This window comes from Mixophyes fleayi, chromosome 1, assembly GCF_038048845.1.
Source record: "Mixophyes fleayi isolate aMixFle1 chromosome 1, aMixFle1.hap1, whole genome shotgun sequence".
Classification (NCBI taxonomy): Eukaryota; Metazoa; Chordata; class Amphibia; order Anura; family Limnodynastidae; genus Mixophyes; species Mixophyes fleayi.
The window spans coordinates 320184554-320208224 of record NC_134402.1 but is presented as its reverse complement, the minus strand read 5'-3'; the positions used below and the strand labels follow the sequence as shown (position 1 = coordinate 320208224).

Here is a 23671-nt window from a genome sequence, read left to right as displayed (position 1 = left end):
GACTTAAGACAACTCTCTATTTTCCTGTCCGTAGGGTCAGCTGAACTAGGTACCTGTAAGGTGGTATGGCGAGCTAACCGAGCTACTGGCGCGTCTACTCTGGGAATCTGCTCCCAACGAGCCACCTCCTGTTCCTGTAAGAGGGGTAAATTTGCAAATCTACGTGGAACAGAATTTATTTTTATCCGGCTGTTTCCAAGCTGCCTCAGCTATCTCTGTGAGCTCCACCTAGGAAGAAAAACATACCGCCCTAGGTCTCTTACAAGTAAGCAGACCCTGGTTCGAAGGACCCAGCTCCTCTGGTTCTACCAGATCCAATGTCTGACGTATTGCCATAACCAGATCCTAAACACCATGGTTCCTTACAGACTCGTCCCAATCACTCAACTGTGTAGAATCTGAATCCTCAATCACTTCCCCCTCTTCTTCAGAAGATCCCTCTGAATCTGACAGATAAATGTGTGAGAGGATTTATGTCTCTTGTTACCATACTAGGTGAGTGCAACAGCTGTCATTTTGTAGAATGTACCAAATAAATGATAACTAAAATTGGATGCCATAGGCTACATCTCCACTTTTTCAAACCCGCAGTTTAGTAAATATACCCCTAAGTGTTTAAACTGAGAATAACAATTTCCTATATACAAAATGTAAGGAAAGTGATATAATCATAAACCCCCTTTAATGGACTTAGCTGTAGGATGGTCAAAGAGGGAGAGAGTCAGCCACTGCTAAACTGTAACGGAGTGTCCCCAGTCTCTGTCAGGATACTTTGTGTACTGCTGAGCACTGATGCGAATTCATCCCACTCCGGAAGGTACCAAGTATTGGGAGAATATCTGACAACAGTCTCCTCCCTAAACAGTGTGCAGACATCTCCCTCCGGTTCTCCGATATCAGAGAATAGCTTGCCACTACTCTGATCCAAATTTCCGACCTATCCTTCTGGCCGCAGAGATCAAAGCCCGACCCCCTTCGCCTCAGCTGGGGACTTGGTATCTCCCTTAATGGCCTCTCACCTGACAGGGCTCGGCGCTCTATGCCCGTGGCAGTGCGGACCCGACGGGAGGAAACTGTGACAGCCTAAGGGATGTGCACCCCTGATGAATCTTCAGACACTTTGAAGTCCACAATACTGAACACTATCGCGTCCCACTACAAATATAAACGCTACCCACAGCACTTATATCTCCTCACCTTCTTAATAAAATAACAAGAGTTAAAATAAAAATAAAACCTACACTAACCTAGCAGCAAGTACTGGTGTCAAAGTCGTATAATTGGATGAACGAAAGTATATTGGTTTAATATTGTTTTGCCGAGCAATTGCGATCCGTACGCCACGTAACACGTGGCGTGGTGCGATCGCACGGTAAAATACGCACGCACACACTCGCATTACAACATTTAGTTATTTATATAATTCATATTCATATTGGTTTCGTTACACTGTAATTTATGAGCAGATAATATTTGGTTTATTAATAGTATATATATATAAATATATATATATATATATATATTGATTATACCAGGGGTCCTCAAACTTTTTAAACAGGGGGCCAGTTCACTGTCCCTCAGACCGTTGGAAGGCCGGACTATTTAATTAATAGCCCAAAACCACCCCAGCATTAAATTAAAGGTCTTGTCACCTCACCTTAAATTAATAGAGCCCACTATTAAACAGTTTCACCATCAACCAACAAATAAATTAATAGCACCGACCATTAAATAATTAGCTCCGACCCACAGTCCATCTTTAAATTAATAGCCTACCTCCCATCCAAATTACAGTAGAGACCCCCCCAGCAATAAATTCATAGCATTTATGTTAAATATACCTATTTCCTGCAACCATCACTGCCATTAAATAATTCATATTCATATTTACATTCACCCCAAAAAATCCCCACATTCAAATTATACCATACCCCCATACCACCCAAGGATTAAGTTAAAGGTCCCATCACCCCATCCTAAATTAACATCCCCACTATTAAATTAAATTGCCCCACCATCACCCACAAAAATAAAATAACACTTACTAAATAATTAGCCCCAACCTACACTCCATCATTAAAATAATTGTCTACCTCACACCCACATTATATTAAGACCCCCCCCACTCACTTCCCTCACACATTATAGTAAAATAGCAGCCCCCCTTTCTGTCACATAGTATAATAGTATATAAGCCCCTTCTCTCACATAGTATAATAGTAGAGAAGCCCCCCATAGTATAGGAGCACCCCACATAGTAAAATAGCATCGCAGCCCCCCACATAGTAAAATAATAGTATAACAGCCATTCACATAGCAAAAGAATAGTATAACAGCCCCCCACAGAGCAAAATAATAGTGTACCAGCCCCCACATAACAAAATAATAGTGTAACAGCCCCCCACATAGCAAAATAATAGTATAACAGCCCCCCACATAGTAAAATAATAGTATAACACCCCCCCACATAGTAAAATAATAGTGTAACAGCCCCCACACAGCAAAAGAATAGTGTAACAGCCCCACATAACAAAATAATAGTATAACAGCCCGCACATAACAAAATAATAGTGTACCAGCCCCCCACAGAGCAAAATAATAGTGTACCAGCCCCCACATAACAAAATAATAGTGTAACAGCCCCCACATAGTAAAATAATAGTGTAACAGCCCCCACATAACAAAATAATAGTGTAACAGCCCCCACATAACAAAATAATAGTGTAACAGTCCCCCACATAGCAAAATAATAGTGTAACAGCCCCCCCCTCACACTTACACTTACCTTGTTGGAGTCATGCTCTATTGAAGTCTTCTCTGCTGCATCGCCGCGCACACATGGGACAGCACCTGTCACGTGGTGCTTGTCCCATGTGGCATTCTGCTTGAACGGGACTGGAGGAGGCCAAGTATGGGAGGAGGGGAGCCCTCTGATTCTTATTTTTACAAGTTTTTTTTTTTACTCCTCGCCGCGGCGCCGGCCTCGTTCTGTCCCCCCCCCTCGTTGGAAAATTCGTTGTGGGAAAGGTGGCATGTCTGGTATCATACTGAAACCCTATTCATCAGCAGCTGTCCGGTGCAGTCGGCGAAGAGATCGCACATTGCATACTTTAGTTATTGATATTAGGGAATAAACCTTCTGTATGATGCTGGCTATGAAAGAAGCAGACCCCCTGGAGAGACGACCCCCACCTTTGGATTCCTTAGATTGAATCAGCTTATGACCTGTTTACCCTGGACCCACCCAACGTCTGGACCTATAGAAACAAACTATGTCATCTCTATTGTTCACTGTGTAACACTGTACTGTATATAATCATAGCTGCACACCCCCTGGCCCTCAGTCAAGTCTGACACAGTATTCTAACAGATATACTGTCCACCGGGGTCCCGTGGGTGCACAGCGAGCGCATGCGATAGCATTGGTATGTATTTATCTTTTGGTATTGGCTGTACTGTACTGTATCATAATATAATAATGTATTGAATTGTTGACTATTTACATCTGCTAAAATAAATCACTTTGTGCTTTGGAAACACATACAATTGATTGGGCAATGCTTATTTTAAAACGATAAAAATACTTTAATACTGGACATAGTACCAGACAGCCCAACTCCTTGGGCACTTGAACTACACTGAGGCTGGTAGGGTTTGCAGAGGGAGGGAGTCAGCAGCAAGTTTTAGTTAACTGTTTAAGTGCCAAATTCTGCATCCTCATACAACCCCATTGTAGCAGTGTCCCCCATAGTGGTTGAATGAGAAATGGGCAATTTGGATATATAGCAACCGCCTTACATTGATCCAGGGAGGTGCCCAACTTCAAATGAGGTGTTAAGTGTCCGATGTGTGTCACAAATAGCCTTTCTTGTCTCAAACACTTTTGCTCCAAAACTGCAGTTCTTTGGCAGCTTCACATGAGGACCTGTGGGTGTACAGAATGGGCTGCAAATAAGATTCCAATTCAAATATTTCTATGGGCAAACCATCTGTGCCCGAGGCCTTTAATTGCAGAATGTTTTGACAGTTCCTATTCTATGGCAATTGGGGGTTCTAATATGGCTCTATTCTCTGAAGTTAGCACTATAAAAGAAATGTTAACTAGACACTGTAGTATTCTGAGAGTGTAAAAGATGCACAAGGAGTTTAAATTATGTAAGGAGTATGTCATCACCTAGACTAATTCCTCCTGGATTGGTAACCACTTCTGCAACGCTTACTAATTTGGATACAGAAGCAATGGTGATATGAGATCTAATCATGTGCCAGTAGCCTCTCACTGCAATGTACCCGTTTAAGGGAGAAACATTTATTCAGTGCCTTGTGTTTAACCAATTCATGGTACAATTTTTGTATGGCATCCTTGATCTATCATCCCTATGGTTGTGGTTGGTATTCCTACTGGCTCTAATGCATGATCTGCTGTAGATGTGTGGTAACTGGGATAACGAATCTGTAATGCTCTACACACACACTGAAATATCAAGTGAGAAACTAGATCAATTTTGCATTGTGTGTGGCCCTAAAACAACCTTAATCCCTGATGATACTCTGATGGGATATTTATTAGATGACGGCTAACAACCTGTGTGCAGTGATCTTCCAGCCATGCTAACAGGGCCCTTACATTTGGTAGTGATCCAGCTCATCAACTTGAAGTGCCAGATCTCATACAAATTGGATATCTGTATATCTCTCTATATGTGTGGCCAAATTGGATGCAGGTCATCTGTGTGTATTTGGGAATTTAGACTGTAAGCCCCAATGGGGCAGGGAGTGATGTGAGTGACTAATATTCTCTCCATACACCGCTGCGGAATTGGTGGCACTATATAATTAAATGGTGATGATGATGTTGCTTGGTCGGCTTTAGTGTTCACTCCTACCTTTTGTTCTTCAGTTTGTTAACAATTTGGGATTATGTCTCACAGGTGCTTTGTGTTTAGCCATAAAAACATGCAGTGTATTTGCTGAAAATCATATTGTTTACGTTAACTTTAGTCACAGAATGCCAATGATTAATATCCATTTATTTCTTAGAATCATTGCTGTAAACAAGGGACAGGGAACAGACTATTTGAGGTAACTGTTCTCTGGCCAGACAAAGATTTAAGGCACAGATAATACACAATATTTCATAAAAAAGTGATAAACAATATCATCCAACCTGCTGTGGATAAGAATAATGGTCCTCTTGGAGTTATGTGCTCTTTATAGAGCCCTTATATGACACAACTTGTCTGTGACTTATGGTGTATAGTAGGCGATTGCTCTATTTCATGTTATGATATTACTTGATTTACTATAAAGTTATCAGAGTACAGTTGTGCTTATTTATGTACATCAGCTCCTTTGCATTCAGCCTTGCTGGGTACACACTACAGAAAATTTCTCCAGATACAACATCTTTAACGATTTTACGACAGGAAAAAAAACAAAAAAGCCCGATCACCATGCTGATTCATGTGTACACACTATACATATGTTTTACCTTCAGATCTGTGCTCTTCATCTGTCATAACCATCAATTTAAAAGATCATTACTCTGCAGACTCCATAGAGATCTATGGGCAGTGCTGGTCATGAGTGCATACACACTGCAGAACTGGAATGACATCATTCCATCCTTGAACAAGATTTTTAGTCCACTTTAAAAATCAAATGAAACGATACAACGTGCTTTGGAACGATAATCAATAATTGTTGCAGCGTACACACCAATGTGATATCAGACCGAACGGTCGTTTATCATTTAATTGGCCTGATAATCGGCTGAAAATACTGTAGTGTGTATCTAGCCTAAGGTGTTCACTGCAATTATTAAGGTGATTTTAGCTTAAATTAAGTTTACTTAGTAATTCTGCTTCTGGAATACATACAAATGTAAATATTGAGAAACCCGTGGTTAATCGTGGAGATTCTTCAAATTCAACTCTTCAAAAGATTAAAAAAAACCAAAAACATTTATTCACATGTTGGGAGTCAAAATTGATTTATTAGGGAACTCTTACCACTGATCAACGCAAAACACTGTAATGTTAATTTTAAAGAACAGCTCTAAAGCTTTTTCTTATTTATGAAATGAAAATGGACACTAGCTGATTACATTCGTATACCACATCCTCCAAGAACAGCTGAGAGACTATTTGGGTAAGTCTCTAGAAGACTTGTGCAATATAGCTAGGACTGGACAGATTCTTGATGGGATGGAGGTCTAGCTTTCATTGGGAGACATCAGGACATTATTTGGTATTTAAGCCATTCCAATGCTACTCTGCCACTCTCTCAGGGTCAGAATGACAGATGCTCAATTTTGAAGGACGACCTGTTCTAAACAAATTTACAGTTGTCATATTTTCACTGGTTCTTTATAATGGCAGTACTCTGAAGCTTTAAAATACTTTTAATAGCCTCTATCGCAGACACATGTGTTTTATTTCGAAATGAAACACTTTAATTGGACTTCAATTAATTGCGTGACCTCTGGAGACAACTATTTTCCACAGGGTTTATTTACAAATAAAGGTTAAGTCGTGGCAGAGGAGGAGTATACTTATGCAAGCAAGTATAATCTTTTTTTATTTATAAATAAGAAAATAATTTAGAATTGCTTTTCATATGGCAGAGTATTTTGTGTTGATCCTGAATAAAAAATCCATTTAGACTCCATAGTGTAAGAAAATAAAAATGTGAAAAAACACCAGAGGGCGGATTATTTTTAATAGATCTGACAAATTAATTGAATTAAACATAGACTTATTTTTCAGCCCCTGGATATCTAACCTGGTAGCAACACATTCTGTATAGTAGCTATGTAATCCTTTCTTTGATATATATAGTTTTGATTTTATTTGTCCACTGTATCAAGCAGTCACTAGCGCTACTATTAGAATATGTAAGCTATGCACTATTATGTGCATAGGCACAGAACATATTTAATGAGAGGGTATGAATCCCCTGGTACAAAATTGTGTTGTTTCTAAGTGGTCCATAGTTCTTGCCTTTCTGTGTTGGGGTATCCCTTTATAGCACAGGTTCTTAACCTTCTTCATGGACGTATATTAAATCTGAGAATCACCTTTGACACCCATTACCCAAGTTTTAAATACAATAATGTCACAAGTAAATGTTTCATAAAGATAATGCACTGGTCTCTTTTTTTTCATGCATGCAACTATATATTACTGGTGGTCATAAGTATGTTCTATTTATTAAAATGATAACTTAGCAAATTTGATTCTCCCATGAAATTATATTGAACTATTACAAATAGTCTATTAGTTGGTAGAGTACACTCATTTAGAAGAGGATAGTAGGTCTATTTTATAGATAATGCTCTATATTTTTAGAGTAATAATTGATCAGTTATTCCATAGTATAGGAAGTTGAATTGAAAATCAATGTCCTATAGTTTCCTCTTTAACAAAGGACTTTTTTCATACACCAGTTGTTCGTCCATAGATGCTGCATCTGAGTCATAGCACCCAGAAGCATCAGCCCTACTCACAGGACACAGATCTTGCTCACTCCATCTAGAAGAGACCAAAGACAGTGAATTCAGAAATACTTATGATCACATTATTTTCTGCTTTTACATCTGCTATAACAGTCAGCGTGTCAAAGCCATTTAAAATAATTACCTTTGAGCACAATATACTGATGCTCTGTCTGTTGCCCCTGCCCAAGCTGCATGGTCTACTAAGAGAGAACCTACAAAGAGACATACCATTAATGTGAGACATTTGAAAGCCCATCTGCTTTGTGGTACAGAGCTTTACCTAAAACACTTGGAGGCCAGAGTCAGGTAACTAATTATGCTGTTTTGATAATAATACATACAGCAGAGGTGATTACATGAACACACACAGTAGGAATTGGTTTTACCATTGTGCTTATTGCAAACATATCCAGTGCAGTGGGCTTTTTAGAACCTAGTCACAGGGATCAATTATCTCTACATCAAACTAATTTTACAAGCAATATTAAGGTTTTTTGGCCAGGTGTAAATGCTCTAAAATAAACCCACCCTTAACAGTTGTGCTACTGAAATATTAAGTGATCCAAGCAGTATTGTTCCATTTTCTCTTTCCTCCTATCGGAGACAGTGGATAGAATGGAATATAAAGTACAGTGCGAGGAGGTTGGGCACTTTTAAATCTGCCTCCAAAAGCCTAAGCTCCTCCCCTTTATACCCCATGAGCTTGCTGGGAACTTTGTTTTTTTTTAAGCACCCATAGGAGCAAGGCATTTACGTAATGGCTGCCTTCTATTTTTATAAATTTGAGTTTACTCTATTTTTGCTTCAATTTACTCTGCGCCTGGAGATCTTCTCTCCAGTGACGGCATCCACTTAGCCACAGTGGTTGCGGGTTGCCTAGAATGAACAGGCCTCCAGCTGCCTGCCCACTCCCAATATGGGATCGTCTTGGGGAGAGATGGCAGCAGGTAGTGACCAGGATATCCACTGGGAATAGCACTTGGCCCAGAAGCAGTAAAGTAAGTGGCTCCCCTTTTACTTTTGGAGAGGGGAGCTAGCACAAAGTTGTGGTCAGCCCCTGGCACCACTGTGACAACCCCACTCTACGCATGGGATGATGTGGGGGGGCCTTCCCTGAATGGTAGCCATCTATGGGCTGGACCCTGGGGGAGAGGGTGCTATCCCTATCCAGCATCACCTCCTTGGCAGGGTTTCTCTCTTTCAGGGTCTTGCTCAGTTGTCATACTTCTGTACTTATTTCATGAATCTGCCTCTGCAATGAAACTGCTGAAGCATCAAGCTCCTGCTGTTCTTCAGTCTTGGGAGGTTTAAGATTCTAAGGGGTCTCCCAAGAGGAAGGTGAGGTGGTCTAAGTCTCTAACCCTGAGTTTTTCTTATGTCTTGCCAAAGACTACATCAGGAAGCAGGGAGTAAGGATTTAGTGAGCTGACCGGCAGACACTAAATATTCAGGACAGTGGAGAACCGGGGATTCCCATCTAGGCTTTGTTTAGAGGGTACTATAAGCAGACAGTTTCCTTCCTCTACTCCCCTCAGTTGTAAGTCCTATTAGGCGAGACATGGTTCAGCCTGACCGTAAGTTTCCCACAGGTTAGAGGTTACAGTCTCCTTTTTCATGTTTACCTTGCACACATATACTGAGATGCGAAGCTCCGCTTTAGATAGATGCTCCCATAGCTTGCCCCTCTAAGGTCACTTCCATTCCGCTTGCTACCTTAAGGGATAACATTAATAACACAATAGATACCACCCTTAAGTCTGTTTAAATGTCAGCAGATGCATTAATTGACCCAAAGATGGGTCGAAGGAACAATTAACCAGTGGAGAGGTGGTTGGAGCTTCTACAGGGACCGGGGGTTTGTTTCCACCACAGATGCCTGGGTGAACAGGAGTAGAGGTTCCAGTTCCAGAAGAACAAAACAGATTGGATTTTCCTCTAAAAACTTCTTGGTTCAGCATCTGGACAAGTTCAAAATGGAGTCCTTGGGTACTGTCATCTTCAGCAGGGGCAAGGTGATTCCATGGTGTCCATGGACCTCAGGGACATGTACTTGCATGTTTTCATTTGGGAAGGACACCGGTGTCTCCTCAGATACACTGTTCCATTCCACCGTTTTTTATCTGGGCTCTGCCTTTTGGATTTTCTTCAGTGCAAGATCAGGGAAGAGAGATCCAAGAGTTATGACTGTCCTTGCTATCTAGACGATCTGCAGAACAACTTGAGGTTGCGCCTTGATATCCACCAGCAGAGGGTGTATTTGAGAGAGAACATATTCCTCTTCTAACAGGGGCTTATGAGGACCCCGTTAGATAACAGATCCTTTTCTGTTCAGTTTTGTTTACAACTCAAATGCACCTCTGGTCTCCTCCTTCGAGGCAATAAAATTGGCACAGTTCCACTAGAGGAAGTTCCAGATTGAGATTATTGAATGAATTTTACCATCATCGACCCAGTCAGTTCATCAGAATGTCCCCAAGGTTGTGCCTGGAGCTCACTACCTCAATAAGGGCTGCCGTTTCTCCTTGGGATATGAACACTGTTGACTACGGCTTCCAGGCTGAAAGTTTGTCAAACTTCAGCTCAGCGTCGGGGTCTTGGCTCTTGAAGGTTTTTCAATTACCTAGTTATAGCAGACTGTTAAAGTGAGGAAGAGGTGTTAAGATGCAATCAGACTATGTCACGGCGGTGGCATTCATTAGGAAGGCACCAAAAATGCCCAGCCATGAGAAGAACCTGCAGGATCTTGTGGTGAGCACAATCTTCCAGCCATCATGGCAATGTTTATTCTAGGGGTAAAAGTGTGGGATGCAGATTTCTCGGCTTTGCCCTTCTCCTGGAATGATGTCATCCTAGTTGAGCCATATGGAGGACAGGGGATTCACATGCGTTCCTAGTAGATGCCTTGAAGGTACCAGGAGACTTTTGTCTGATTTACCCGTTTCTTCCATTAGCAATCCTTCAGTGGGTACCCTTGAAGGTTTAAGAAGAGGGCACTAAGGTGCTACTGGTAACACTGGACTGGGCGTGAGGGTCTTGATACGCAGACAGTTCAGCATGGCAGACGACCTGTTGTGATGTCTGCCTCTAAGATTAGACCTGCTAGGTGAGCTTTTTTCTGCTCCAGAGTTACCTTGGGTGGCTTTCTCATGTGGCTGTTGAAGTCATAATTTTTAAGGCCTAGAGCTTCTCTGACAGCGTGGTTGAGACCATGCTCTGGACTAGGTAGTCTGTTTTATCCAGGAATTATCTCAGGGTCTGGAAAACCTATACCTCCTGTTGTGAATGGAAGGTGTTTCCTATCTCTTCTTTTTAGTTTGAGACTTTGTTCCTTAGATAAAGACGCAGTTATTGGTTTTTCCTTGTGAAATCTGGATTTTCTTTTTCCAGAATTGTAGCATTTCTTTCAGGGAGCGATATGTGCTTATATGTTCTACCCTTGCAACTTTTTTGACATCCAAATATGCCAGCCTTGGAGAGAAGGTGCTGTGCACAGTCAATTTTGAGAGTGCTCTCCCTTAGAGACAAGCTTTGGGATGTCCCCAGCATATCCAGTGTCCTTCATAGAATAAAAGAAAAATGGGAATTTTGTACTTATGTTACATGCATTTCAATGAGCCCAATGGAGAAACTGAGCACCCACCCCTTTACGCTATTTGTTAATTTCTTCTCTCTCCTTGTTAAGGTTCTCATTTTGGTTGTATTGAAGAACCCTCTCATCTATCCCACTTGTTCTATATTCCTGGTTCTGAAGTTCTCAGCAAGATTCAGGGGTATAGAAGGGGAGTAGTTCCGTTTTTGGAGCAAATTTAAAAGTACCCTATCACGGCACTCTTTACCCCAGCATATCTAGGATTTAATATAACTACAGAAGTCCCATTTTCATGACAATGAGGTAACCAGGGACACTGTCTGTATTTAGCTTATATTTCAGATTTCAAAAATGTGAATAAATTCCATTAATGTGAAGAATCACTGATCCCATATTTTACTGATCATTTTAAAAAACACTATAATACCTTTTTATAAATAAAGTATATTTTACCTTTAAAGTGGTACTGCAGTAAAAAGTTATAATACAAGGTGAATTTCGCTGTCCAATGCTTTCTTGGTTTTATAACAGTTGTTTTCTCAAGAAATAATTTGAGGTTTTTTTATTACTGCTAACTGGATTCTGTGATATGAGTGAAATAGTCCATTCCAACACCATAATTTCAGCTGGGTATGTAATCAAACAATATTATGCATTGCTTCAAGCTCAAGTACAGGTTTTAGTAATTACCTATGTAGATTTTAGCCAGGGTGTAAGAAAAGTCTCTTGCAGCCAGTGTCATAATGTTGCTTCCTCTCACTCCTGCCTTCTGTGTGAAGTCTCTAAGCTGCTGTAGAGCTTGCAACAACCGTGAAATAGGCTGAGACAAGCTAGGAACATTAGAGGAGGCTTCCAGCTTTTCCTGCACAGTAAGGAAATATAACTACTCTTTAGTATATGCACGTTTAAGCAACATTCTTTGACATAATCACAAGTATAGTAATAGGTATAATTAATTCAAAGCAATCTAACAATGAGATTAACTTTGTTGTTTTTGACAGTAAATGATAAGACTTCATTTATGTGAAACACCTATTGATCTGTCACAAACTGTGTGAGTTGGAGATCTTGGTTTACCTCTTGCAAGCAGAAATATGATATAGTTTACCTGTGTGACAGAGAAGAATGCACTCAAAACCTGTCCCTGGCTCTTGGTGACTGAACGAAGGACATCTAGAGATAGTATGTTGGTTGTTCCTTCCCAGATTGTTAGCACCTATCACAATAGTATATAAAATTATTAAATCAAACTATGCTCTTTTTATACCCTGTAGTCTAGTCTCCATACTCAGTACTTACCTGTGCATCTCTGAGCATAGCTGGCAAACCTGTGTCCTCCATGTATCCCTGCCCCCCAAAGCATTCCAGTCCTTCTGATAAGACAGCAATAGCCTGGAATGTAAATCGGTAAAAATTAGAGAATGGTTTATTCCAGATTGATCAGCAGCACGGGTCAGCTTACATGGCTTAATGTACCTGTTTCCCAGTGTAGAGCTTGGCAATGGGAGTAATTAGCCGAAGCAAATGCTGGTCTTGCTCTGTTGCCATGTTAGTTTCTTCCAAACCCAACAAGCGTGAAACCTCCATTAACAGAAGAAAGGCTCCACGTGCCTCTACCTAAGAGAATCATATATAATATTTTGATGTGTCTGCAGCGCAAAATACTCACAGTAAAGGATATGAAAGTAGATGATCACCCCCAGGAGAGCTGCTGCAGCAATATTTGGATGCATTGTATGTTTTTGTTATTTTACAGAAAAGCATTCATATAGATAGTCCATACTATTGGAGGCCACAGGCTGATGAAGTGTCCTATTAGGTGCCACTGACTGGTGTACTGTCCTATGGGGGCCTACAGAGTGCTAGGCATAGGGGATAGACTGGTATAATAAGCTGCTCATTTAAGAAGTACACTGTCTAACATCTCGGTTAATTAAGCTATTTTTCCTTTCAAGCAGCATCTGCACAAACCTAATAAATGCATAATTTTGTTCATTGCAAATGTTGCCTTCTAACTTTTGGAGCTGTAACAAAGTGCAGTTTTTTCAGATATTTAAAAAACGCAATTGGATGCGGTTTTAAAACACTATCTGCATTATTTTTAGTCTGTTTGCACAATATCACATTCAATGTGTAGAGGTTTAAAAGAGGCAAACCGCATGTGGTTGCTACATGAGGAAAACCAATGACACATTCCTTCAGCAGTGAAAGAGTTAATGTTAACCCAATTCAGAAACTTGTTCCATTTCCTCAGACACATAATACATATACATGCGATTGAGGCATTGTGTTTAAGAAAACACCACAAAGCACTTACCTCCATTCGTGCCAAGGTCTGCATGTGCAAAGGGTGGTCCTTTATCAGCTGGTCAAATACAAATCGCTTCGATGCATATTCCCTTGCTAAATTGATCACTCTACATTGAAAGTAAATATTGGAAATGAGATAGATAGATATATAGATATAGATATATATATTAGTTATATTACCTCCTCATGCCAGCTGCTGCAGCGATGGTATTGTGAATGCGAGTAATTGTTAACATGCTGGAGATCGAAGCAACACCACGACCTTGAGGCGAAATCTTAAGTTGAAAGAAAAGTTGTCGTTTTTTTTTGTTTTTAAAAAAATAAAAAAATACAAAAACACTTGTTTGTTAGATATTTTCCTTTGCTTTGCCACACTAATCCTACAAATAGCTCTGCATCACATATTGTATTCTCTGTTCAATTCTCAGCAGGATAACTCTAGCCCACTGGTAATGCCCTAATCAATGCTGAGATAAAGTGATTCAGAGAAAAGGCTTCATCAAAGGATAAAAAAAAATGATGTGCACATTTACAATATGAAACAGTGAAGGTTTAACAAATTCTAAAACTCCTGGGCATTTATTCTCAACAGCACAGAAGATGTATTCACCATTGTCATAATACCTTTCAGTGATATATGTAATCAGAATAACACATAACCACAATGTCAGTAAATACTGCCTTACATGTAAAGTGCCTCATTTAAAACACAGTAGTGTACTCAGTGCATTATTGAAGCTTGCTTACTCTTCCACTGGACTGGAAAAGCATGAAATAAGCTCTTTTCAGGAAGGGCAAAACAGATTGAGCTTAGTGAGATCCAGAGCTGGGGTCTTGGGTTTGATTCTGACCATGGTGCCTTATAAATATCTATATATTCTCTTGTTTGCATGGGCTTCCTCTGGGTTTTCTATTTTCCTCCCACAGTCTATATAAAGTTAAAGATCTAATTACAGTGCTGCTGTTGACGAGGTCTTTGAGGAACTGTGATAGAGAAATATTTTTCTCACATGTGTAATTATGAAATGTAAAATGTAAACATCCTCCATTTATTAGCATTTCAATTAATGGACTGTAACTTTAAATTTGGATGTAAATTATCGTGCTAAGCAATGTTTTTACTAGTGGTCTCTGTTGTCTTGCATGATGTATATAATATGAGCCATATCAATCGAAAAGCAACCAGTTACCTGCAGAGCCTTTACCCCATCCAGCAGCAGTTCAGCTGTTGGCACCTGCCGAGTGCCCAATTTATCTTTAAGCCTCTGAACCTCAATTCCATTAAGCTGCCCATCAGCATCCCGGACTTCCAAGTAGAAGAGCGACAACCCTTTGGTGCCCTGTAATGAATAAAAAAATTGAATAGTATCTTAATAGCTTGTGGACTGTTCATTTCAATATATCATTACAAATTACAGTATTAATATCGTAGATTGAGCTTAGTGCTCCGCAGCGCCGTACAGTAGGGAAAACAGTGCTGACTTGGTATGAAGGACCCTGCTCATTTGAGAGCTTAGATTCTAAGTGGAAGAGGACACCGCTGAGACAAGAAGAGCAAATGCGGTTCAGAGTGGAGATTGGGACAGTTGTGAGAGTGTATTAGTGTGAATAGTGATACCGGGTATAAGGCAACCTCTTAAAAAAAAAAAAGAAAAAAAAAAAAAAAAAAGAGATGGGTTTTCAAAGAGCGTCTAAAGATTTGAAGACTGTGGGAAAGCCGGATTGAGCGTGGTAGAGAATTCCGTAAGTGGGGAGCAGCAAGGAAGAAGTCTTGCAGGCGGGAGTGAGAAATGGTTACCAGAGACGTATTAAGGCGCAGATCTGAGGTGGATCTAAGAGGGTAGGAGGGAGAGTATTTTTATATGAGATGTGAGATGTATGTAGGGGGTGGTGTTGTTGAGGGCTTTGTAGGTAACGGTGAGTAATTTGAATTTGATTCTGGAGGACACAGGGAGCCAGTATAGGGATTTGCAAAGTGGTGCAGCAGATGTGGAGCGGAGAGAAGATCAGTCTTGCACAGGGCCGGATTAACCCGAGGTCTAACTGGGCTATAGCCCAATGGCCTCGGGCATCCAGGGGGCCCTTCAAAGTCCTCAGCAGCATTATTGATCGGTCCGGGGGCGGGGGCGCCCCCAGCCCGATGAATGCTGCTGAGCACTGTCACTGTAGTCCTCCGTCCCCGGCGCTCAGTAATCTGCTTACTGAGATCTCGAGAGTGAACTCTCCTCAGTAAGGAGCTTACAGCGCGCCGGGGACGGAGGACTACAGTGACAGGTAAGCGCTTGGGGGGGGGACCCTCACGGGGTACGGGGGGGCGACGGGTGGCTCACATCGGGGGCCTCACGGGGGAATGGAGGCACCCTTAGCCCAGGGGCCTCCATTCCCTTAATCCGGCCCTGGTCTTGCAGCAGCATTTAGGATGGATTAAAGTGTGGATATATGGGTGTCAGGAATGCCAGATAGCAGGAGGTTGCAATAGTGAAGAAAGGAGATAATGAGAGAATGAATAAGATTTATTTATCCATTTATTAATACATTATGACGATTTAGAAAAAAGGTAGAACAGTCTAGTGTAGGAATCTTCATTACTTTAGTAAACAATAAAACTGTTTTATGTCATCTTAAAGAATATACTGTGAAGAATATGAGTGTGAAGAATATTAATAGTTAAGATGGTGGGCTTACATTTAGTACATACTTCAATTTGCTCAACTGCAGCCTTACCTGCACTGTGTGTCCTTGTGTATCAACCACTCTGCCTAGAGTCAGACTCATATCAGAGTCTGTGGCTGATGTAAACCACTTGTATCCATGCAGCTTGTAAGTACCATCAGCCTGAGCATGAGCAACTGTCTCTGTGCCATGTGCTGCAGTGAATAGGGAGTAGAAACACTTGTTTATTTCTACATTTGTACCTCTCACAGTAAGGCAATAAGTAGTCTGTTTACAGACCTACATCTGATCCTCCTCTACGCTCTGTCATCCATTGTCCAGATGTCCAAAAACTGCTAGGATCTCGAGATGTTAGGTGTCTGAAGGCATCCTGAACACCAGCTGGGGTGCTTAGTGTCTGTCAAAATTGTCAAAAGTGTGGGAATTAATACGGCTCATTTGAAACATACATAGCAGCATTAATTATTGGGTTAATGCCTAATTAGTGACCATACATATTGCTTAATACTTTACTTTTCAGTAGAAACTGAAAGTAAAACATGATCTAGGAATAACATACAATGTCATATTTTGTCTTACCTCAATGACCTTGGCTGCACCATCAGTCATAGCTAGAGGGCAAGTGAACATGCCAGAAGATGGTGAATAGAGATAGAGCTTAACAACCTGGACAAGTCGGCTATGGAATAAACAGAGAATGGTGGAAAGATTATACAATCCAGAAGTCTACCAAGTATTTGAATATATAAGGTGGAGACACTTGCAGAAACTCAAATGTACTGATGCCAAGAAAACATACTGCAAGAGCAAACCTTTCTAATAGCAATAACGGATGTAATGTTATATGCTGATACAAGAATAGACTGATGAACTACAAATACAAATTTTATTAATTTTAAATATTACCAAATAATGTTCCTCCAAAAACACAACCTAGAGAAAAGGTGCAAATTGAACACTTTCCCATTAAGAAAATTATACATAGAAGATGTCCTATAAAAGAGGTTTCACTATTTCTGCCTATTAGTTGTTTTTCATACTACATCTTCTTCTTGTACTTGAGGAAAAAGTCAGCAAAATTATCTGATAAACTTTTTTTCTCTTTCATTTAGTCTGGGGGACACTGCTACCATGGGTTGTGGAGGGGAGCTCGGGAGTTAGCACCTAGCTAGTTAGCTTGGTGCAGCTGCTGACAGACCTCTCCCCTCTACAATCCCCGTCACCTCTGTTTTTTCTAGGTGCCCAAGGAGTTGGGCTGCTATTTTTTACTGCTAGTTTTATTTTATTATTTTCAGTTTAATTTTAATTTATTTTTTTCTTAAGTAACTTTTAATTTTGCAGACTTTTATTTTGAAGGCAGATCTGGGAGTGTGTTCTACCATAGAGAGCACACTCCCAGAATCGCAGCGCAGACACTGCTCTGTCAGATGAGAACCGATGGCTCTCACTGGCGGAGTATAGGGTGTCTGAATACAGAGTGACAAGCGGTCTCCTGACCGCTGTCACTCTCAGATAACCCGATAACCGGCGCTGCCACGGCATGCATAGAGCGCCGGTTATCGGATCCACAAGCCGGCGACCATCTTGGATCGGACAGCGGAGGAACAACACAGCAGGATGGGGGCAATACCAAGATCCCCCCTCAGAGATAGGAGGGGCATCGGGGTACAAAACCGCTGCAGGAGACCTCAGTTCTTTGAGGAAGGGGAAACAAATTTTGATCCTGACCAGGTTCAACTGTCTGATCAGGAAGAAACTGCCAGATATCAGGGTATTGATGATTTGGTTTTAGTGGTAAGGCAGGCCTTGGACCTCCCAGAAATGGAGGATCCTAGTCCTATAGACAAAAGTCTTTTTAAGAAAGCCAGAAGAAAGGTTATTCGTTTTCCTCCTCCCATAGAACTGAGGGATATTGCTGAGGGAGCCTGGAAACAGCCTGATAAGAGGTTTTCTATTCCAAAAAGATTCTCCTCCTTGTATCCATTACAGGAAGATGATGTGGCTCACTGAGAAGGAATCCCTAAGGTAGATACTCCCGTAGTCCGTTTAGCCCGCCACACTATCCTGCCGGTCCCGGGCACAGCAACTCTGCAGGACTCCACTGACCGCAGAATTGAATCTCAACTAAAATCTATTTTTGTAGCAGCGGGTTCTTCCTTTAGACCCACATTTGCTTCAGCTTGGGTTGCTAGAGCCATGGAAGCATGGGCAGAGCAACTGGCAGAGGCCTTGCAGAACTCAGAATTGCTTCCCCTAGCTTTACATTTGAAAGAGGCATCTGGGTATCTTTATGAGGCAGCTCAGAACACAGCGTCTGTGTCTTCCTCTATTCAGGCAGCGTAAATTTCAGCAGGAAGAACATTATGGCTGAAATCCTGGGAGGCGGATTCGGAATCTGAAAAATCCCTACAAACCATTACCTTTTCAGCATCAGGTTTGTTTGGCCCGGAGTTAGACAGTATGATCTCTCAGGCAACGGGTGGCAAAAGCACCTTTTTGCCAGTGAACATAAATAGAGCCCGGACCCCGCATTTTAGCTCCTTTAGGCAATCCTTTCGGGGGGCCTCCTGTCCTAGGGGGCAGTCATCCAGGGGCAGACAACCGAATTCTAGAGGCTTCTCAGTCAGAGGTAGGTCCTTTTTCGCAGCTAGACGTCAGGCCTCCAAGGCTCAGGAGAAGCCTGCGTCCTGACTGCCACTCTACTCTCCAGGAGGTGGCGACAGTTAGGGGACACCTGTCTCTTTTTCAAGAACAGTGGACAGCGTCCTCTCAGGATCCTTGGATTCGGGGGCATTATATCAAGGGGGTACATGATAGACCTGCTGGGTCCTGTTCCACATCGTTTCTTTGTAACCCCGCTACCCCGAGATCCACAGAGAAGACAGGCGATACAGAGTTGTGTCGCCTCTCTTCTTTCGGCAAGTTATTTGCAGGGTCCCAGAAAACCAGAAAGGAAAAGGTTTTTATTCAAATCTTGTCAGGAAACCGGACGGTTACTTTCGACCCATCTTAAACCTAAAGAGTCTCAATGTGCACTTACGAGTGGACAAATTTCGGATGGAGTCCCTGAGGTCAGTAATAAACGGCTTAGAGAAAGATCAGTTTATGGCTTCCATAGACATAAATGATGCATACCTCCACGTTCCTATTTGGAGCGGTCATCAGTCTCTCCTGAGATTCACAGTGGGGGCCTCCCACTATCAGTTTCGGGCTTTTCCCTTTGGCCTCCCCACGGCTCCAAGGGTTTTCACGAAGATCATGTCGGGAATGGCAGCCTGACTTCACTTAAAGGGTGATCAGGTTGTGCCCTACTTAGACGATCTGCTCATCAAATCCACCTCAGAGATTTGGTTATAACAGCAGTTATGCCTCACCATAGCTTTCCTCGAGAGCCATGGGTGGCTAATAAACTTAAAAGAAATCCCAGGTGATTCCATGCCAACGCATGGTCTTCCTGGGACTTATAATGGACACCAAACAAAAGAAGGTGTTTCTGCCTGTAGAGAAAATCAGATTGGTTCAGAGGATAACATCTCAGGTCTTGTCCTCTCCCAGTCCTTCAATTCACTTATGCATGCGTCTTCTAGGAAAGATGGTGGCCTCCTTCGAGACGATTCCCTTCGGTCCAGCTCAGTCACGGTGCTTCCAGTGGGATCTCTTGACAAAATGGTCAGGATCCCACCTACATTTGGATCGCCAAAAGATCTCGCTGTCCCCGGATGCGAGAGAATCGCTTCAGTGGTGGCTGATTGAGGATCACGTCGATGGGCAGGTCCTTTGCTCCATGGTCATGGATCATAGTCACAACAGACGCCATCCTGAAAGGTTGGGGGGCTGTAGTCCTTCATCTCCGGCTCCAGGGTCTTTGGTCAGTTCAGGAATCCGCCCTATCCATCAACACGTCAGAGTTGAAAGCAATTCTTTTGGCTCTTCGGGAGGCCCAAACCCTTCTTCAGGGCCATCCAGTCAGGGTTCAGTCCGACAATGCCACGGCTGCGGCATATGTCAACAGACAAGGAGAAACAGGAAGGGCAGCTGCAATGCGAGTATCAGCTCAGATATTTGCTTGGGCGGAACAATATGTTCCAGCAATATCGGCAGTGTTAATTCCAGAAATAAAAAACTGTGAGGCCGATTATCTCAGACGCGATGCGATGATGCCAGGGGAGTGGTCCCTCCATCCGGAAGTCTTTCAGTCTCTAGTTCAGAGGTGGTGTCTTCCGGATATAGATCTCATGGCCTCCAGACACAACAAAAAGGTTCCCAGGTTTTGCGCAAGAGACCTCTTAGCGGTAGCAGTGGACGTGATGACCATGTCATGGGATTTCAGGTTGGGATATCTGTTCCCCCCAATTCCCATGCTTCCTCGAGTACTCAGATGAGTGAGGCAGGGTGGTCTGCCGGTAATTTTAATAGCACCTGCATGGCCGCGTCGAGTGTGGTTCGCAGACATAATCTCCATGGCGGTAGGGCAAGAACATCGTCTTCCGTCGCGAGACGATCTTCTCCTGCAAGGTCCTTTTCGTCACCAGGATTTACCTTGGCTCAATTTAACGGAATGGCTGTTGAAGTCAGGCTCTGGAGGGCTAGGGGTTTCTCTCCCAGTGTAGTAAACACTCTGCTGCAAGCTCGGAAACCAGTTTCAGCTCGCATCTATCATCGTATTTGGCGAGCCTATATCAGATGGTGTGAAAATAAGTCTTGTCACACGTCCTCTTTTCGTCTCCCTCGATTATTGGCTTTTCTTCAGGATGGTCCTTAAGGGTTCAGGTATCAGCACTTTCAGTTTTCTTTCACCTGAAGTTAGCAGATTTGCCAGACATCAAGACTTTTCTTCAGGGAGTCTTACATATTCAGCCTCCCTACGTTCCGCCTACAGCACCATGGGATCTTAACCTGGTACTTGACATGCTTACAGGGCCCCCTTTTGAACCATTACTTGCGGCAGAATTTAGGTCTCTGACCTGGAAAGTTGTCTTTTTTTTAGCGATTGCATCTGCACGTACGGTTTCAGAATTGGGAGCTCTGTCTTGGCGAGAACCATATTTGGTTTTTCACGAGGACAGAGCGGTATTAAGAACTCTCCCTTCATTTGTTCCGAAGATTGTTTCGGCATTCCATTTGAACAAAAAAATTGTGGTTCCGGTCTTTAGATCGACTTCTCATTCTGATCAGCAGTTTATGGAAAAATTAGACGTGGTTAGGGCTCTCCATATTTATGTTAAGAGAACTTCCTAGATTCGGCGTACAGATTCTCGGTTTGTCCTTTTTGATTCTAATAAAAGAGGCTGGCCAGCCTCAAAACAGTCTATTGCAAGATGGATTAAGGCAACCATTAAAAAGGCTTACATCAGGGCTAACCGTCCTGTGCCAGAGAGACTTACGGCCCATTCCACCAGGTCGGTAGGGGCGTCGTGGGCAGCGAGAAATGGGGCTTCTGCGGACCACCTTTGCAGGGCAGCCACCTGGTCCTCTGTCCACACCTTTACCAAATTCTATCAGTTTAATGTATTTGCGTCCGCGGATGCAAATTTTGCTCGTAGTGCTCTACGAGCAGGGCTTTCAGAGCGGCCCCACCCTTAGTGGGCTGCTTTAGAACTTCCCCATGGTAGCAGTGTCCCCCAGACTGGATGAAAGAGAAAAAGAGGATTTTTGTACTTACATTAAATCGGTTTATCTGATTCCGTCTAGAGGACACTGCGATCCCTCCCTTCTGCTTTTCCTCTGTGTGCCTTTTGGTTGATTGGCCTTTTTGATTAACTGGGAGGTGACAGGGGGATTGTAGAGGGGAGGGGTCTGTCAGCAGTTGCTAAATGTTAACTAGCTAGGTGCCAACTCCCGAGCTCCCGTCCACAACCCATGGTAGCAGTGTCCCCCAGACGGAATCAGAGAAACGGATTTAACGTAAGTACAAAAATCCTCTTTTTTTCTTTTACATGCTAGATTTAGATTATGTAGGTGGATTGAAATTCTGCACAAGAAAACCCTATTTGGAAGCCTGTGCAAGGAAATATCACACATATAAGGCTAGGTATACACTGAAGAATTTTCCAACGACCTGTTATCTCAAACGATTGTACCTACGACTGTATGCATGAATCTGACGATTCATGCATACACACTGACGCAATTTACCTTCAGATCTGTGCTCTTCATCTGGTCCTCTAGTCTTCAGAGAATGACAGTAAAATATTCATTCATTCTTGTCACATTGCCACAATAATTAAAACGCCTTGTTATAACTATACACATGTCCTAGCAAATTTCGTTAGCTTCTGTTACTCTGAAATGAAACATTCTGCCTCAGAATGAACAAATGAATTATTCCTTCTACAGCACTCTCTACATTTATTCACCGGGACATTCATCGCTAGCATCAGCTGAAAAGAACACAGCTCTGTAAACTCTATGGAGAAAATGAGCATGAGCATGTAGCACACGCTACATTATCGGTCGGTGATTGGTCGGAAAATATTAAACAGTACGACCAACCAAATGAAACGAAGATCGGCACTTTGGGACGAATTTAGATCATCGTGTCACTATGCGCAAACACACAATATCTGACCAAACGGTTGGATGTCGGCTGACTAGAGGTTTTTCGTGCAATCATTGGGCCAGTGTGTACTTATCTTATAGCTTACTGACAAAGATTGCAATTAATTGCACAATTTGCACTGATCAACAGCAACCAATCTGTAATAAGTTTTTATCTGTCTAGTGTAGTGATAGGCAAATTAATACCCTTCAAAAAGTACATTACATTTAATCCCGGTAATAAGATAAAACAATACATTTAATCAAAGAAAGAAAGAGACCACCATGTAATAACATATTAGCAAGCATAATAATGTAAAACTAACAAGTGTTACAAGCTATAACAAACAAATATGACACTTCAATGTGATGGGGATAAAGCTAAGAAAAGGTCCGATAGGGCATATAGAAGGAAAGAGCTGGGAGTTGCAGGTGAAGGCTTCGAGGGCTGAATGCGCCCCTCGGGTCGCCTGTTACCCATCACTCCTCTAGTGTAAATTAAACAATGAAAGCAAATGTCTTATTGATTGCCATAGTTTAGTATAAAGTTTGCAATGTGAGTAAATAATCCCTAATGTGTTTCCATTTTCTTTATCTACCACCCATAATAGTATCATAGCATTAATGTACTGGATCATTTTGAAAACAGGAATACTAGTGACACAGAACTGTGGTGATGTCTCTCTCTAAGCATTAATATACTAGATTTCTTATTTGCTAATGTTGGAAACAATAATCCGTTGATCTAACAGCAAACTAAAAATATAAGTAACAGAAACTTTTATCTTCAATGTTCATTATCACAAATGTATTATCAACAGGAAATAAAATCATTGTGGCAAATCTTAACTATGATTAAATCATCGGAATGTGTAAATTGTACAAAACTAAACATACACAGCTGCAGTCCTCTGGGTAATTTAAATATTGTGTGCTGTATTTTTTAATTAATACCAGCACTTCAAGCTCTGATAAGTTTCCCTTTCTATGGATGTATAAGCAGGGCCAGTGCAGGAACCAAGGGCTCTACCCTTACTCTCCCCTGCCCTCATGCTTCTTCAGTT

The 23671-nt window shown here is 41.9% G+C and overlaps 1 protein-coding gene across 1 annotated transcript in view; it reads right to left on the bottom strand.

The window, feature by feature from the left end:
- Nucleotides 1–5012: 5012 nt before the first annotated feature.
- Nucleotides 5013–23671, bottom strand: part of LOC142158857 (acyl-CoA dehydrogenase family member 11-like) — a 33166-nt gene continuing 14507 nt past the window's right edge. The window contains exons 4-15 of the mRNA XM_075213185.1: nucleotides 16650–16749; nucleotides 16350–16467; nucleotides 16122–16264; nucleotides 14588–14737; nucleotides 13578–13672; nucleotides 13405–13504; nucleotides 12564–12704; nucleotides 12387–12479; nucleotides 12196–12303; nucleotides 11778–11949; nucleotides 7641–7710; nucleotides 5013–7532 (exon numbers count right to left, since the gene is read on the bottom strand). Coding sequence (XP_075069286.1) covers nucleotides 7406–7532; nucleotides 7641–7710; nucleotides 11778–11949; nucleotides 12196–12303; nucleotides 12387–12479; nucleotides 12564–12704; nucleotides 13405–13504; nucleotides 13578–13672; nucleotides 14588–14737; nucleotides 16122–16264; nucleotides 16350–16467; nucleotides 16650–16749 — 1417 coding nt within the window. The 3' untranslated portion in view covers nucleotides 5013–7405. The remainder of the gene's footprint in view (nucleotides 7533–7640; nucleotides 7711–11777; nucleotides 11950–12195; nucleotides 12304–12386; nucleotides 12480–12563; nucleotides 12705–13404; nucleotides 13505–13577; nucleotides 13673–14587; nucleotides 14738–16121; nucleotides 16265–16349; nucleotides 16468–16649; nucleotides 16750–23671) is intronic.